Source organism: Trichosurus vulpecula, chromosome 5 (assembly GCF_011100635.1).
Source record: "Trichosurus vulpecula isolate mTriVul1 chromosome 5, mTriVul1.pri, whole genome shotgun sequence".
Classification (NCBI taxonomy): Eukaryota; Metazoa; Chordata; class Mammalia; order Diprotodontia; family Phalangeridae; genus Trichosurus; species Trichosurus vulpecula.
Genome location: NC_050577.1, coordinates 288,983,404 through 288,999,836, shown reverse-complemented (window position 1 = coordinate 288,999,836; position 16,433 = coordinate 288,983,404). Strand labels below are relative to the sequence as shown.

The 16,433-nt window shown below is 42.6% G+C and overlaps 1 protein-coding gene across 1 annotated transcript in view; it reads right to left on the bottom strand.

Moving 5' to 3' along the window:
• Positions 1 to 16,433, bottom strand: part of WASHC4 (WASH complex subunit 4) — a 57,288-nt gene that overhangs the window by 3,728 nt on the left and 37,127 nt on the right. The window contains exons 26-32 of the mRNA XM_036759210.1: positions 15,887 to 15,995; positions 13,349 to 13,415; positions 12,755 to 12,841; positions 7,156 to 7,303; positions 5,069 to 5,165; positions 4,272 to 4,468; positions 3,946 to 4,045 (exon numbers count right to left, since the gene is read on the bottom strand). Coding sequence (XP_036615105.1) covers positions 3,946 to 4,045; positions 4,272 to 4,468; positions 5,069 to 5,165; positions 7,156 to 7,303; positions 12,755 to 12,841; positions 13,349 to 13,415; positions 15,887 to 15,995 — 805 coding nt within the window. The remainder of the gene's footprint in view (positions 1 to 3,945; positions 4,046 to 4,271; positions 4,469 to 5,068; positions 5,166 to 7,155; positions 7,304 to 12,754; positions 12,842 to 13,348; positions 13,416 to 15,886; positions 15,996 to 16,433) is intronic.

The window sequence follows — 16,433 nt, the reverse complement described above, 5'->3', positions numbered from 1 at the left end:
TTTAGTTTACCACACACGGTTCTACATAGTTTTGAGTTCCAGTTTTTCTCCCCTCCCTCCCCCCTCCCTCCCCAAGACGGCATGAAGTATCATATAACTGTCATGTATAACTTCGCACTGAATTAATTTATGCACTAGTCAAGTCGTGGAGAAGAATTTTGACCAATGGAATGAATCATGAGAAAGAAGAAACAGAACCAAAAAAAAAAAACCCAAAAACAAAAACAAAAGAGAAGCAGAAAAGGCAAGCATGTAGTGTGCCTCAGTCTGTATTCAAACTTCGCATTTCTTTGTCTCGATGAAGATAGCATTCTCCATCGTGAGTCCCCTGGAGTTGTCCTTGCCCCTTAGGTTGCTGAGAAAAGCGCAGTATGTCAGGGTTGGTCCTCACGGAATCCATATATCTGTGGCTGTGCACAACGTTCTCCTGGCTCTGCTCTGCTCACTCAGCATTATGTCATGTAGGTTTTTCCAGGTTGTTATGAAGTCTGCATCATCCCCATTTCTTATGGCACAATAGTATTCCATCACCTTCATATACCACAGCTTGTTCAGCCATTCCCCAATTGATGGGCATCCCTTTGATTTCCAATTCTTGGCTACCACAAAGAGAGCTGCTATAAATATTCTTGTACATATGTTTCCTTTTCCCGCTTGTGTGATTTCTTTGGGATACAACCCTAGAAGTGGTATTGCTGGGTCAAAGGGTATGAACATTTCTATAGCCCTTTGGGCATAGTTCCAAACCACCCTCCAAAATGGCTGGATCACCTCACAACTCCACCAGCAATGCAACAATGTTCCAATTTCCCCACATCCTTTCCAGCATTTATCATTCTCCTGATTTGTTATTTTAGCCAATCTGACAGGAGAGATGTGGTATCTAAGAGTTGTTTTGATTTGCATTTCTCTAATCAGCAGCGATCCAGAGCATTTTGGGGTGGAAAAATTTTAAGAAGCTCTGGACTAGATGCTCTGAATTCCTTATGGGCTTTGAAAGTTTATGATTCCACTGATTCCAACAAGTATTATTAAGCAAAGGTCCTGCCTTCCTGGACAAAAGGTTACACAAATATGATCCATAAACAGATAAAGACTTTATTCACTAACCTATGTGGCCACTGCAGCTGCATCCTTGAGCAACCTCTGGTTAGCATGAGACTCCCAAAGAGACCCAAGGGTGTAGCACAGCCCACACACCAATGCAGGACCCCAGCCAGCACCACATGAATGGAGGAACCAGGAGGATGCCCAAACACCAAGGAGCAGAAGGGTCCAGGAAATGAGACCAAAGCTCCTTTAGCCCCTCCTGGAGAGTGACTGAGGACACCACAGTGCAAGGGCTAAAGTCAGGGCTCTTCCTGACTGGTGGAATAGGACTGAATCTCCTGAAATCATCCTGGATGATGTCATCCATCTTTATCACCAATCTGCCAACCTCTCTGCTAGTTCACTCTCTGAACTGAACTGGGACTATTCAAAATTACCTTGTCATGCATTATCCTGGCTACTGGTAGTAACAGAAATAAAATTTGTGTATCTAAAAGAAAGCACCTTGAAAACACCCTTCAAATGCACACTTAGTGATTACTCAGTTCTAACTTCAAAAATATCTCAATGTTCTGAAGTAGTAAGAATAGTAATGTTTCATTTAACTGGCAATAGTGGGGAGTGAGGTATTCCCATATAAATGAATTTTCCAGGTAACTAAAGCTTCTTCATGCCAAAAGTTTTTCTTAGCCACCTTTAGTAGAAAGCTTTCTAAAACAGATTAATTATCTCTCAGCAAGTTTCTTAGATAAAGGTCCCACTTCCAAGACATATTAAAAAAATGATTCAAATTTATAAGAATAAGAGCCATTCCCAAGTTGATAAATGGTCTAAGGATATGAACATGCAGTTCTCAAAAAAAAAAAAAGTAATTAAAGCTATCTCTAATCATGTTACAACATAAGTAAAAAATGCTCAAGTTGCTAATAATTAGAGAAATACAAACTGAAACAACTCTTATGTACCACCTCACACCGATCAGATTGGCTAACATTACATAAAAGGAAAATGACAAATGCTAGAGGGGATGTGGAAAAATAGGGCCACAAATGTCCTGTTGCTAGAGTAGTGAACTGATCCAACCATCCTGGAGAGCAATTTGGAACTATGCCCAAAGGGCTATGAAACTGTGCCTACCCTTCGGCCCAGCAATACCACTACTAGGTCTCTATCCCATAGGGATCAAAGAAAAGAGGAAAAGGACCCACGTGTACAAAATAATTATAACAGCTCTCTTTGTGGTGGCAAAGAATTGGAAACTGAGGGGGTACCCATCAATCAGGGAATGGATGAACAAGTTGTGGTATATGACTGCGATGGGATACTACTGAGCTATAAGAAATGATGAGGGGGATGGTTTTGGGAAAACCTGGGAAGAGTTATATGAACAGATGCAAAGTGAAGCGGGCAGAACCAGGAGAACAATTTCTACAACAACAACCACAACATGGTAAAGATAATGAACCTGGAAAGACTGCGATCAATAAAATGACCAAACACAAGTCCAAAAGGCTCATGACGAACCACGCTCTCCACTTCCAGGGAACTAACGGACTGGAGCAGGCAGACTGACGTGGCTAACGTGGGAACTTGTGATGCATGGTTACACATACTTGTAATGGGTTTTGTTTTTCTTGCCTTCTCAATGGGGGAGGGGAGGCCAGGGAGAGGATAAGAGACAATTTGGAACTAAAAATGGGAATTTAAAAAAGGAAGAAAAGGATCCACATGCACAAAAATACAACTCTTGTGCAAAGATCTGGGAAGTAAGAGGCTAAATGTCTTAGGAAATGATGAATGGAATGGAATAATACTACTGTGCCATGAAATGATAACGGCTAGTTACATGGAAATCTGGTAAGATTTGATGCATGATGCAGAGTGAAGTGAGCCCAGCCAGGAGAGCAACTTCTACAGTGACAATGCTGTAAAGACAAAGCACTTTGGGAGACTTAATTACTCTGCTTAATGCAACAACCAACCAAGATTCCAGAATACTGACAAGGAAGCCCGTTAACCCACCTCCTGACAGAGAGGTGAGAGGCTCAATAGGCAGAATGAGACATAGAATGTTTGGATATGGTCAACAGAGCTGACGTGAGGACTGATTTTGCTAGACTGCATATGTGGTATTAAGGGTTTCATTTTCCTTTTTAAAAAATAAGATGGGGAGAAAATAAATGCTTGTTAATTGAAAAAACAATTTAAAAAATAAAGTATATTAAAATTTTATGTTAATATAGTTACTATGTTAATAAAACATGTTAATATGTTAATAAAATATGTTAATCCTTCCTTCCTTGTCTTCCTGCAGTGTATTACCACACGATTCCCCTGAGGACTCATGATGCTATCTTACAACATGGCCAATGCCTTGGGAAGAATAAAAACAGGTTTTCCAAAGTATTTTCCTCACAAGCTTGTGAGACAGGTCAGGTAGATATGATCTCACTTTAGAGATGAGCAAACTCTGCTAAGTGGGGCGCTCTTTTGCCCCAATGCTTCAGCGCCTGCTTCTTAGATTTCTGTCCCCTCTTGACAGCAGGTTTTCAGCTGCATCTCTGCACTTCAGAGTGCTTGCATCTACTAGGGTTCTTCCAGTACCTTTTTTATTGAGTTGGCAATCATTAGCTATGGTTCAGGATGCCTGATGCATAAGCAGATTACAACTGTGCGTTAAATTCAGTCAGGCTCTGAGGGAGGCCTAAAGTTCTCAGAGGAAAATGCAAAGCAGCACTTTGAGCTACACTAAGACCCTGTTCATTTACTTCTGGAATGTCAATTTCTAGCCGTTTCCCCAAGGGCTGAAGTAGCCAGTGTGCCCTGTAGAGAAGTAAGACATTGTAGAACGCTGAAGAAATATTCGTTCAACTTTCCAAAGCTAAATTTACTAACCTTCTTTCTCTTTCTTTTCTTGGTTTTCTTCAGCTGCAGTTTTGTCTGCTCTAAAGAAAATTCTTGCACTACTCAGTGAGAAATAGAGTAATTCAAATTCCTAAATAAAAATAATGGAGAATATTTAAAACAACTTCAAACATTTTCTATCTTATTTTTAAGATCCCATTGAACAAACGGATACGGAAACTCAATGAAGAAATGTACTCCCTTGGTTGAGATTCCTGCCTAAGGGTTCCCAGGGTCAATTCCTTCACCTCCCAGAGTGTCATGGGGATTCTGTCTTGCACAAGGCCCTGGATGCCAGAGGCTGCCCAAGGCCTTACCTGGAGATAGACATCGAGGCGCTTCTGGGTCAGGTTCATTGTCTGCAGCAGTTTCTCATCCTGGTTGGCCAACTGCACGCTCTGCTGCTTGGCCACGACCCTCATCTCTTTGAGGTACTTCTCTCTGGCAGACTGGAACCAGTGAAGTGAATCAAACTCCTGGTACTGATCCAGAAGCTTGAGAATATAAGCTACACCTGCAGTCACGAACAAAGTGAAATGACAATAAATTCAGGCATGGATGTTACCGGTTAGTCTTCATTTTCATCACAAAACCAAGTCATTTAGAATGCATCCCCTTTAAATTCCATTTTAGAGCTTAGCACTACACACTACAATCCTATCTGCTTCATTTCTCCACAGAGGAACAATGCTACAAACTATATTCCAAGAGCTCAAAAGAGGTCTTGCCAAAACCAAAAAAGTAGCCATTAATTTCCCAACACATCAGGCAGCAGCTACCATTGTGATGGGGGAAGAGGGAGGCTCTACCCTTAGGGCAAGGCAGTCATGGAAGCCAGCCATGAGAGAGCACCCGGAAAACTACCCTGCAAATCCAGACTAAATGGGCACAGGCATCAGAAATACTACGGGCACATTAGCAAGAAGGGCGAATGATGCCCACGCACGTCTGGCCAAGAAGAAAATACTGTTAAGAAGGTGTCATACAGTCAATACTATTCACCAACAGCAACGTGCAAAGAGCCAAAGGCTCCATTTCCAAGCAAACTTTTCCAAGGATTTATGAGCACAGTAGCCCATAAAACTAATGGAAAACACAATCCAGTCAAACTTACCCATGGCAAAGCCATCATCGGTAAAAGCTGCTCCCATTTTATTCTTTTTATTCAATTTCTCCTTGCAGCTAATGGAATGTTCTACAAAATTGAGGGTCTGAAAAGGAAAGAGTTGATGATGATTGGGAAGAGCAGGGCCTGACCAGGCAAACAGCAGCTTCAGGCATAATCTCCATGTGCATTCACATAAGCTTCCTTTGCTCTGAAAGGTTTTCTTCACATAAATACCTCCAAGTGGTTGCCTGTGGGTGAAGTGTATCTGGACCCTGGGATCTTCATCACTGGCTCTGTTTCCTCCCTCTGTGCCTGAAATGTAGTCAACACCCCTTGGCCCTCTTCTCTCCACATCCTCTCCTAAACAAGGGGAGTCACTATCTCATAGCTTCCTTCCAACACAAACCTTCTCCCCATTTCTAAATGCAAATTGCTGTTCTCAACTGGAAGACTGGCTCTTACTTCAAAATCAACATATCAAAAACTCCACAGCTTCCCCACAAAACTGCCTCCCTCTGCTCCACCTTCACTATTTCAATTAACAAATGGAACCACTTATTCAAATCAGTGAGAGTCAAAACCTTGTCTCTGGTTTCTCCATCATCCCTATAACAAGTTAGTCATAAGGTCTCTTCCCTACAGAATCTCTCACAAACAAGTCCCTTCCCCTTCCTTCCCACTGCTGTCCCATTAGCTGTGGCCCATATGACTATATGCCTAGCATACTTTAATGATCATCTTTAATGGTCCCTCTTGCCTCCTAAAAGTAGAGATGGTTTCCATCCATTCCATTAATGATATCAAACAGTACTTCCAACCATGTCATAACCCTGGTTCAAAACACTCCTCGGCCACCTGCAGGATCACCAACAAGACTCCTTACTCTCTAACAAGCTTAAAGTTTAACCAAACCAATTCACTGGTGGTCTTCTACATGGTACCCCAGTCTCATGTTTCCTTCTCTTCACGTCTCCTTCCTCCAGTTGGCCATCTCCTGCCAAGCTCCTGGAGGCTTGTGTCTTCCCTCACTTAAACAAACACGGTAATTCCTCCCTGTAGAATTCATCTGCAATGAGCAATGTCCTTGCAACATCTTTTCTACTGTTCTTTTGAAGACTTTGTGCAATCCTGTTGTTGATTTGTCTGGTACCTACAACGTGGGGCCCAACTACAATTGCTCTGAAGGGCCGTGGAGTCTGCGCACCGTGCCTTGTACCTCACCAGTGTGCTCCATCAATGTGTGTGGGCTGGACTGAGCACACACTATGGGACTTGAATAATAACTACTTTAAAAACTTAGAGGTGCCATTTTTTTACCTTAACATGCCCAGAAAAGCCCTCAGTAGATGCACAGTTATAACCTTTTATAGGGACCTGACCTTCAATGGGGAAAACAAATCCCAAACCTAGAAGCAGTCGCACTGGTATTGAAATACATGTGATTCACTTCCTTTTTATCCCTGGCATGTTCTCAGGTTGAAAAAGAATACTTGTAGGGTATGTGTTAGAATAGGATCAAGCATTAAACATTTAATTAGGATGTCAGGACATTCTACTGAACATTACCCTTCCCAGACGCTGGTGGAAACTTTCTCAAGGTTTGACAATTAGAGTTTGTCATTATTAAGTAACTGTTAACAAAATTTGTCATTATTAATTAAAAACTAGAATATTTAAGGCAACAATTCTACAAATAAGAAAATAATTGCAAAGAGTATGACAAACTAATCTAGTTTAATTCTGACAATAGCATGCCAGTAGGCAGCCTCTTCACAACAGACTTGCTGAGTCACAAACAACTGGCGAGGAACACTGCAGAGCAGATGCACAGGAAGCAGGCTCAGTTTCACTGTGCCAGAATCACCCAAAATGTCACCAACAATAACAAAACCATCAATATTGTGTGTAAAATATTTCATGTCATATTATCTCATGATCGAACAAGAGAACACTTATAAAGTGCTTAGCTTTACAAAGAAGGCCTGGCACCCAGCAGGCACTCACAAGCTTATTCCCTTCCCTTCGGGCTGCAAAGAGCCTCCTAGCACAGCAATAATCAAACTTACTGGGATTCACAGGCTCAAAGTACTGACCAAGGGAGGGACGATGATATGGAAATTTCGGAGGTGCATATTCTTGGGACTTCGGAATTCAGGAGCAAAAACATCCACAAGCATTTTGAAATACTCTGTGCCTTCTGCAGAATTCCGTGTGTGATCACTGAGGACTGAGTCCAGCTGCCTAAAAAAAAGAAAAGAAGGGGGTGGGGGAAAGGTTGAAAAACCATGTGGCTGGTTCCTCCCCCCCTCCGAGGAAGCGGAGATGTTAACCAGCTTCTGTCATCATCACTGCTCAAGGGCCCAAGGAGTTGTAGGAGGGCTTTCAATCTGTGGAAGGTGCTCAGGGTCCTGTCAGATCCATGGAGAAAGCTGAACCACGTTCTGCACAAGAAGTGGCAAGAAGCTAAGCAGCTCCGAAGACCAAGCATCAAACTACCAAGCAGCTGACTAGGGAAGACTCTGAGGCACCTTCTACCACTCCTTGAACCCTGGCTCCCTCCTGATACCCCAGGCTCCCCGGCTGCACTTTTACTCATTCCCCCAAATCACTGGTCGTGATGGGGGAGTCAGAATACTCCTTGTTCCCCACTGCCACTATCCCTGTCATCTCTTCTGCTGTGAGGTTCACTCATTCCAAATTTACCATACAATCAAGATTCTGGTGGCTGTCACCTACTGAGCCCCAAGACATCCCCCTTCCTTTCTTCCTCAATGAGTCCAGTCCCTGTTAACTGTCTTCCTCCCCACCCCAACTCCTGTCCTCATACTAGGAGACTTCCATATCCATGATGATACTCTCTCAAACACCCCAACTTCTCAGTTCCTCAGACCCCACCTTAGCTACACACAGAGACAATCATAAATTTGATCCTGCCATCACCCCCAAATATTCCATTTACATGGTCAAGGACTCTGAAATTCCTTTACAGGATCAGAGTCTTTAAATACCTGTCTTTGCCTCTGCCTTATGATCCATAACCCTCTTCAACCTGCCTGTGACTTTACTCCTTCAAGCCCTTCCCTCCGCAGTCCCTGACCAGGCCACCCCCTCTGCTTCTTTCCTCCCTCCCTTACCAACCTCAAACATTTGGTAAACCGGATCAACTGGTTCTGCTCTCAAGTTTCTTGTCCCCTTATCCTACTGCTAAGCATGTCTCACCAAGCTCCACATGGACTACTTGCGCCCGACCTGTGGTAGAGCCTTCCGATCAGCCACAGTCAGACACACTGTACCTTGACCCCTACATGGCAATGTCCTTTTGGTCCTCTTCAAGAAAGGACAACCATGACCACCACTATGCTCCAATCTTGGATACTCCCACCATCTACTGCCTTCACTCCTAGCTACCTGCTGCTAAACCGTATACAGTCTGATGTCTAATCTCATCATTCCAATGACAATGCTCTCTCCCCCAAGTCACCAAATCCAATGGCCTTTTCCGCATCCTCCTCATCCTTGCTGCTCCTGCAGCCCCTGATGCTGTCAATTGCCCTCTCTTCTTTAGATTCTCTCATTTCTCTCCCCTGACAGCACCTGGATTTTCACCCAGGTCATGCCCGCTAAATGTGGGTCCCCAGAGGCTCTGTGCTGAGCCCTCCTCTCTTCTTCCACTATACTATCTCACTCAGTGATCTCAACAGCTCTCATAGATCCAATTAGCTTCTCTAAGCAGATAATTCTCAATTTTACTTATTGGGCCTTAGCCTCTCTTCTTGCCTCTGATTTCACATCTCAAACTTCCTGATGGAGATCTCCAATCCTGAACCCTGGCAGGCTGAAAACTGAACTCCTTCTCTTTCTCCCTTTCGCTAACTCCTTTATCGCTGTTCAGGGCAGTGCCATCCTCCTGATGACCCAGGCTCTCAACTCAGATGTCGTTCTCACCTCCTCACTCTCTCACCCCACAGCCAGTCTACTGCCAAGGCCAGCCCACATTACTGTACCAATATTCCTTGTATGAGCTGCCTTCTCTCCCCCAGCCGAGCCACCACCCTGGGGCCTGCCCTCATCACCTCACACCTGCACTCCTGCAATGACCCTCTGGTTGGTCTCCTTGCCTCATATCTCTCCCCACTCCCTCCCTTCAGATATCAAAATGATCTTCCTAAAATGAAGGTGTGAGCATGTTGTAATAAATGAGATACCTTCTATCATGACACACATATAAAATTTATCTACCTCTTCAATAAACTACCTCTGACCTCCAGGACCAAAAATAAAATCCTGTTTGGCTTGTGAAGCCCCTTTTCATCTACTTTCCTCTCCTGCATGTCCTCTGTGGTCCTGTGACACTGGCTTCCTGTCTCTTCCCTCACCCACCAGACACTGTCTCCCAGCTCTAGGCATTCTCACTGGCTAGGGCACCTACTAAATGCCTCTGCAGGTTCGGTCTGTTTACAACAGCCTAGGGAATATAGTTCAAGAAAACTCCTCCAAGCCAGCCCTGCTCTCCTCTGAACATGCTTCCCCATCATTCTGGTTCTTCCCGGTTCAAAGCTGTAGCTGTCTTCCTTTATACGGATGAAACATGAGTAAGCAAGCCTGTGAAACGGGGGAATACCAGAATGAACATGGCAGTGATTTTTTTAGATTTAACACATTTTTCATCATAGATTTGCAAATGAAAAGATTAAAACATTCAGATTAACATAGTACTGGTTTCAGTAGGAAGTCAATTCTAAAGAAATGAGACGTAATCTCTCGTCAATCTCCAGGAACCACAGCCACTGGATAAACCTGAGAAGCTCTCATATATCCCAAAGCTGAAAGATTTCAGGCCATTTTGGTCAACATCCTCCCACCAGCCAGAGCACTGCTTGTGCTATGTTCCAGAACCTAGAAAATCTATGAATGTAGGTGTTTTTGTGCACACTCAGATTTACATTTAGCATGCTGAAACAAAGGCTCCATTTACTTTAAGTGTCTGTAATGTATCAGAAACTTTGCTGACTAAGTATAAATTAAAAAACAAGTGTTCCTGAAAACATATTCCTTATCTGCCAAAAGAACCCACACTATCTCCTCCACCCACAGTGAACTCAAATGGGGAAAGTGACAGGCTTCCGGGGCCTACGTAAGAACCTCCAATGCCGGAGCTGCTACAGGTGCAAGGTGTTTTTGCTCTCCTTTTGAATTGGATTATTTGAAAGAGGCAAAAGAAACTGCTTGTTTAAAGTCATTCCAATATATCAAGGAGAAGCCTGCAGTCCCCCTGCAATGTCTCCTCCCCTAGAGAGCTGGGCAACACTGATCTCTCCTTCAGCCCCCAGGCAGCAGGAATCCTGAAGTTACAAAGGAGCCACAGCATTTCAGACAGGGAGGGGAGAGCAATGGCCATCCACTCCAAACCATCCCTGCAAAGAGTCTCCTCCTCAGCATGTGTGGCCACTGAGTCTCACACTGAAGACCCCCAGTGAGGAAGAGCCCAGCCCATCCCGGTCAGCTCTAACGAAGAGCACTTTTGTCCTTGAATCCAGCCTAGAAAGACCTCCTGGCCACTGTCACCCCTGGCTCCTGGAGATGCCCTCTGGGCCACACCAAACAAGTGCCCTTGTTCTCCCACATGAACGGCAGCTAAGTCAGAGCCTGATTCTTCCCCTTCCCCTCCCTGGGTGACCTCAGAAAGGCATCCCCCCCTTGAGGCCTCAGTTGCCTCATCCGTAAAATGAAGAGGCTGGACTCTTAAGTCCATTTCAGTGCCAGACCTATTGCCCTATGGAAACAAACCCAACACCGACATGTGAAACTTGAGAAAATCACGTTGAGGCACATATTGTAAGCCATTCCCCATTTCCTTTAAAGAACTGCACACTGAGGCAACGAGCAGGCCACTGACATTGAGGCTTTGAGGCCAGCTGAACAAGAGATGTTACAAAAATACTTCCGTGATTCCAGATGTGCAGAAAAGATGAGACAACGTAGTGACCCTAGTCTGGTCACAAGACACCATATGGAATGTGGAAAAGGGATGGAGAACAAGGTCAAAGGGAATCCTAGGCAAATACGGCGTCTCCCTAAAAACTGAGAGGCTTGGGAGACCTTCAGACATCAACTTATGTCTTCTTGAGGAACAGAAAGTCTTTCCCATACTTACACAAGTAACAGAGAACACCAGGCTGGGGCGGGGGCTAAGCTTTTACTGGCTCTACCTTCTCTAACACTCTCAGATCAAAGAAATAAGCTTTTTTTTTTTTCAAGTCTTCCCTTAAAACATTCATCGTCTTTCCTGTTTTCAGTGACTCAGGCACTGTTTGTGGATGAGAATCCATATGGATTCCTACAGGGTCGATGTCTACAGCAATACACAAGAAAACCAAATTTAGCATGTTCCAATCCATCGTCACAAAGACTCAAACAAGATGGGCCAGTGGGCTAATACGGTGCGATGCAGGGCTCGACCACGGCTTTTAAAGTAGCTCAGGCAATTCTTTGTGACTCAACTTAACTTACGGCAAAACACAATAGCAAAAATGCTAAGAACCCATTTACCTGATGATGAACCAAAGAGAGGTAATGATTCTCCGCCAGCTCATTCTCACAAGTTGGACATACAAAAGATGGCCGTGCAAAGGGCAGATGCCTGTGCTATGGTCCCCAGGCTCTATGTCCTCTCCCACTCTGGGCTCACAGAGAGTGAGAAGAGAGAAGCTTCCTCTACTTTATGTCTTTCCACAAGAATACCAACTGTGAAATCTCACCCTCGATCTTTCCCGTGACTCTCAAAGAAACACTCACTAAGGTGTGACAAGGTCCTTTGAAAAGCTGCTCTTTGGGAATTAGGTGAGCATACTAAAAGTCTGCCTCAGAGCCCACTGAGATGTCACAAGGTTTAGTTATACTGTGGATCAAACTCACACATCTCTCTCCCTAAACAAGGACTATTCATAAAGGGTGTGCTGGTTAGCACTCTACCCTGGCATTAAGTTTTATGGGAAGGGGCAGCTTGGTTCAAGTTATTGCCAAGGAAGTCAAGTAAAGAGGCAGCCACCATGCAAGTAACCTTGACCTTTCTTTCACTGAAGCAGCCAGATCTGCCAAGGATCACTCCCTTGCCCCTCCCTCCCAGTACTATACCCTATGGAGACAACATATGGATTTTGAACATGCTGCATGCTTGACCTCTGTTCTATAAGAGTGTCAACCACCACCAGATGGAAGAAGGGCACTCCATGCTGCCAAAATATTCTGCCCAAAATTTATTCAATTTGTCCTGCCAAAGCCATAATTTGACTCCAAAGAGTGCAACAAGACAGGTTTAATCACTCCATTAAGCATTTACCAACCCCATTTACCTCTCTTTAATATTAACTAAATGCACATCAGAAAAATCAATTGTAGCCCCAAGTTCTAGTGGGAAGCACAAAGAGAAAAAGTAATAATCTCATGGGAGATTTCCTTCTTAACCAAATATTAAAGCCCATTGTCTGGTAAGCTCATTAAGAAATGTGACCTTTAATTTCATTTAGGTTTTTGTTGCTAAAGAATTGCTCAAAATGAACACTTCTGAACAAGCATCATGTTTCAGAAAATTGTCTTAAATTGCATTTTCATAGATTAATTTCTAGTTCCCTTTTTGCCACCTGATCAAATTTGACCCCAAGTACTTTTTGTAATCCCCAAATACAACATTACCTTGCTGCTTTGAGTGTTTCTTCTGAAAGCCCTTCTTCTTTAACTAGCTCTTCAAAGTTGACAATATCTTCAAGATCAGGAACAAACCTATAGTAAATTGTGTAGGATGTCACTAAAATTGGTAACATATTCAATTTACACAGACAGTGTGATCCAACTAAAAACTGAAATACTCACAGTGATTCATTTAAACTACAGAATCACCAGGCATTTGACTTACAGATGCCAGCATAGCTTCACTGAGTATAAAACGATCTGGGAGCTCAATAAACAAACTGATCCCGATGATCAAAAGATCATTTGAGAGCAACCTGAATGCTATACCATGTTGTAAAATTAGATTAATAGCAATAGAGGAAAAGGGAAAGCTTTTCAGAGATAAAGACATCAAGTGTGAGACAGCCCCAACGTCCCCTGCCCTGAAGGATGTCTTTTATCGCCCACCAAAGTATCTGATTAGAAGCAGAGGAAGAAGCTTCTCTCCTGTAGGAGGAGCTCCAGAAGGCGTGAAACAAATGGCACAAATGTTTAGAAAGGGTAAACGTAGAGGTGAAACATGCATCAATTGACAAGACAAAAGATGTCTGCCCCTACCTGATGGCGTTGCTGCTACAGTGGAGCCCGCCCGACCGGATCATTCGCACGTAGCCCATCGCATTCCCTTCAAAATGACAAAAGAAGCCAATTAGATGAAGGGACATCAGGGTCTCAACAAGTCTAACAACTACAGCATGGCCACACGATGCTCACAAACAAGGTCTGCAGCCATTCAGTTACCAGGTAATATAAAATGTAAGCACTTCCATCCTCTGATATTTTCAATTAAGCAAAATCTGCCAGGCTTTCATTTGACCAATCAAAGAATAAAAATGCAGAGCACAAAGATCTCCCCAAATCACACATGAGCATATGTGTGTCTGTGTGTCTGTGTGCTCTGTGCGTGTGGGTGTGTATGGGTGTGAATGGGGTACAGGAGGTGGTACATCCAAGTACGTCATTCACTTCCCTATTCCTTCCTACCCTTGAAACCAGAAATGATCCAAAGCTCACATGGCAGAAAGAACAGAAAGTGTGTAACAGAAAGTGTGTAACAGAAAGTGTGTAACAGAACACAGCAGTTGACAGCCAGGGTCTCACAGCTATCTCTGCTACTTTCTACCTGCATGACCTCAGTGGGTCATTCAATCTCTCAGGGCTTGAGACGTTATCTGAAAAATAAGTGAGCAGGAGGAGGAAGGGAGGGTGAGATGGCCCTTCTGGCTCTAAATGACATGAGGATTCAGCTGTCTATGAAAGCCTATTCCAGAGTTTAATCACCTTAAATTCACCATCAAAGACGTTGAGAATTGCACATGCAAAGGATGAAGTGTGAAGACTGCCACCCCATGGCATACAAAAGGTCTCAAAACACAACTGTTATTGTATAACAACAGCTTATCTTATTTAAACAGTATTAAAAATGAAAGATTCACAAAGGCAAAAATTCTAAAGTTTTGCTATTCTGATGTTTTAGTACCTTAAAAGCTAGCTAAGATAAAGTAAGTATAATTATAGAAGCGAAGCTGGTCTATGATGACTATATTGCAGAACGTACATTCTCTAAAGCACACATAACTTTTCAAAACTCAGTTCAACTAGAACGTGGGTCATCTATACTATGCCCAGCAGATTGGGGCAGGGCGGGGGGAGTGTCTGTTAAAGTCAAAGATCCAGCCACCTTCTCCAAAGAGCTTCTAGCTATTTGTAAAGAGAAGTCCAGCATACAAAAAACCGTAAAGAACAAAATACAACATCTAAGCAAGTGTGAGAGATGTGGTACAAGAAAGTTAACAATGAAAATTTAATATTTCTTTTTTTATTGTATCTATGGACACCCTTTAATTTCTTAAAACCTTATACTGATGTATGTATAAATGTATATACATAAGGTTAAACAAGTTGTCCCAAAAGTCTTTTGCACTAAGACTTCTGGGGCACCCTCCATCTCTTTTTTCTTTTCTTTTTGGTCTGTACCTGTGATTTCACTAGTCCAGGCGAGTTTCCCATGAAGCCGTTCTTTCTGAGCAGACAGCCCGGTAACTATCACTTATAGTCTCAGACTTGCCTAAGGCATGGGGAAGTTAAGTGCCTTGCCCAATCACATGGCCAGTACATATCACAAGGTAAAACCTAAACCCAGGTTGTCCTGACTCCAAGCCAGCCTTCTATCCACTGGACCAGGGGTTCTCAAATTTTTGGTCTCAGGACCCCTTTACACTCTCAAAAATTACTGAGGATCCCAAAGAGCTTTTGTTTATATCAGCTGGCTCTATCAATACTGTATTAGAATACAATATATTATATATCAATACTGTACTAGAAAATATTATGTCATATTAACTATCAATTTACTAGATTAAAAATTAAAACTGAAAAATTTTCAAAATACTGAATTCATTTAAAATAACAATAATAAATCTATTACGTTAGGATAAGTAACATGTTCTTATGAAAAATAAGTATATTTTCCAAAATAAAAAATTTTAGTTGGAAGAACAGAAAAGTTTTTATAATTTTTCAAAATCTCTCCAAGTCTGACTTAAAAGAAGACAGCTGGTTCTCACCTCTGCTTGCAGACTCAATCTGTTGTCAGATGCTGTTTTGGTCAATGGGCCTATGAAGAAAATCTAGCCCCATACAAATATGTGATTGGGAAAGGAGGGAGTATTTTAATAGGCAAATAACATCTTAGTATTACTCTGGAAAGCTCTGATCTTGAGGACCCCCCTGAAAAGGTAATGGGGACTTTTGGGGGTCCAGAGACCACAATGAGAGAACAAAGATGCACCAGACCACAAGGCCTCTGGTGTAAGAGTGTGTGTGAGTGCATGTGTCTATATGTCCATCTCTCTGAGAGTGTGCATATATATGTATGTGTGTATATATAGTGTGTGTGTCTATATCTATATCTATATGTATGTATGTGTACATGTGTGTGTATAAATTTATAAGCATAGTAGAGTGCCTGACTTATCTCAAAAGAATAAAGAAGAGTTCTCACACGGACATCGTAAGCTGTCCTATATTAAGGTTTATTTAAGATAGGATTCCCGTAAGAATGATGAACTCTAATTTCACAATAATTCTTCTTACCTATTTGGCTGATGAGCTGTCTAAACTGATCGAGGTAACTCTGGCCATCTGGTGTTATTCCAAGCTTTCTGATGCCTCGATTGAATTTTTCTGCTCTTTCAAAAGGATACTAGAGAGAAATAGTTTTAGGAGTACCTTCATAAGAACACAGAAGTATTTATCCTTAATGTATATATAACCTACAAGCTTTTCATATTAATTCCATTCTGGGTTCTAATTTGTTTACAGAATTTATCCAATCCAGCAATCAACCAACCAGTAAATATTTAATAAGCACCTACTATGTGCTTATTAGGCATTGAGTTAAGCACTAGGGATACAAAAAGAGGCAAAAGACAGTACCTGCCCTCAAGGAGCTTACAGTTAATAAAAAAAAACATTTATTAAGCATCTATGTTCCAGGCCCTGTGCTAAGCACCAGGGACACAAACATGGTGCTGAACGATTCAGGCAAGGCTTCTTTGAAGGATGATGGTACTTGAGAAATAGGGGTGTTCCCAGAGGGATGAAAGACAGACTATAAAAGTCACAGAGGCAAGAAACAGAA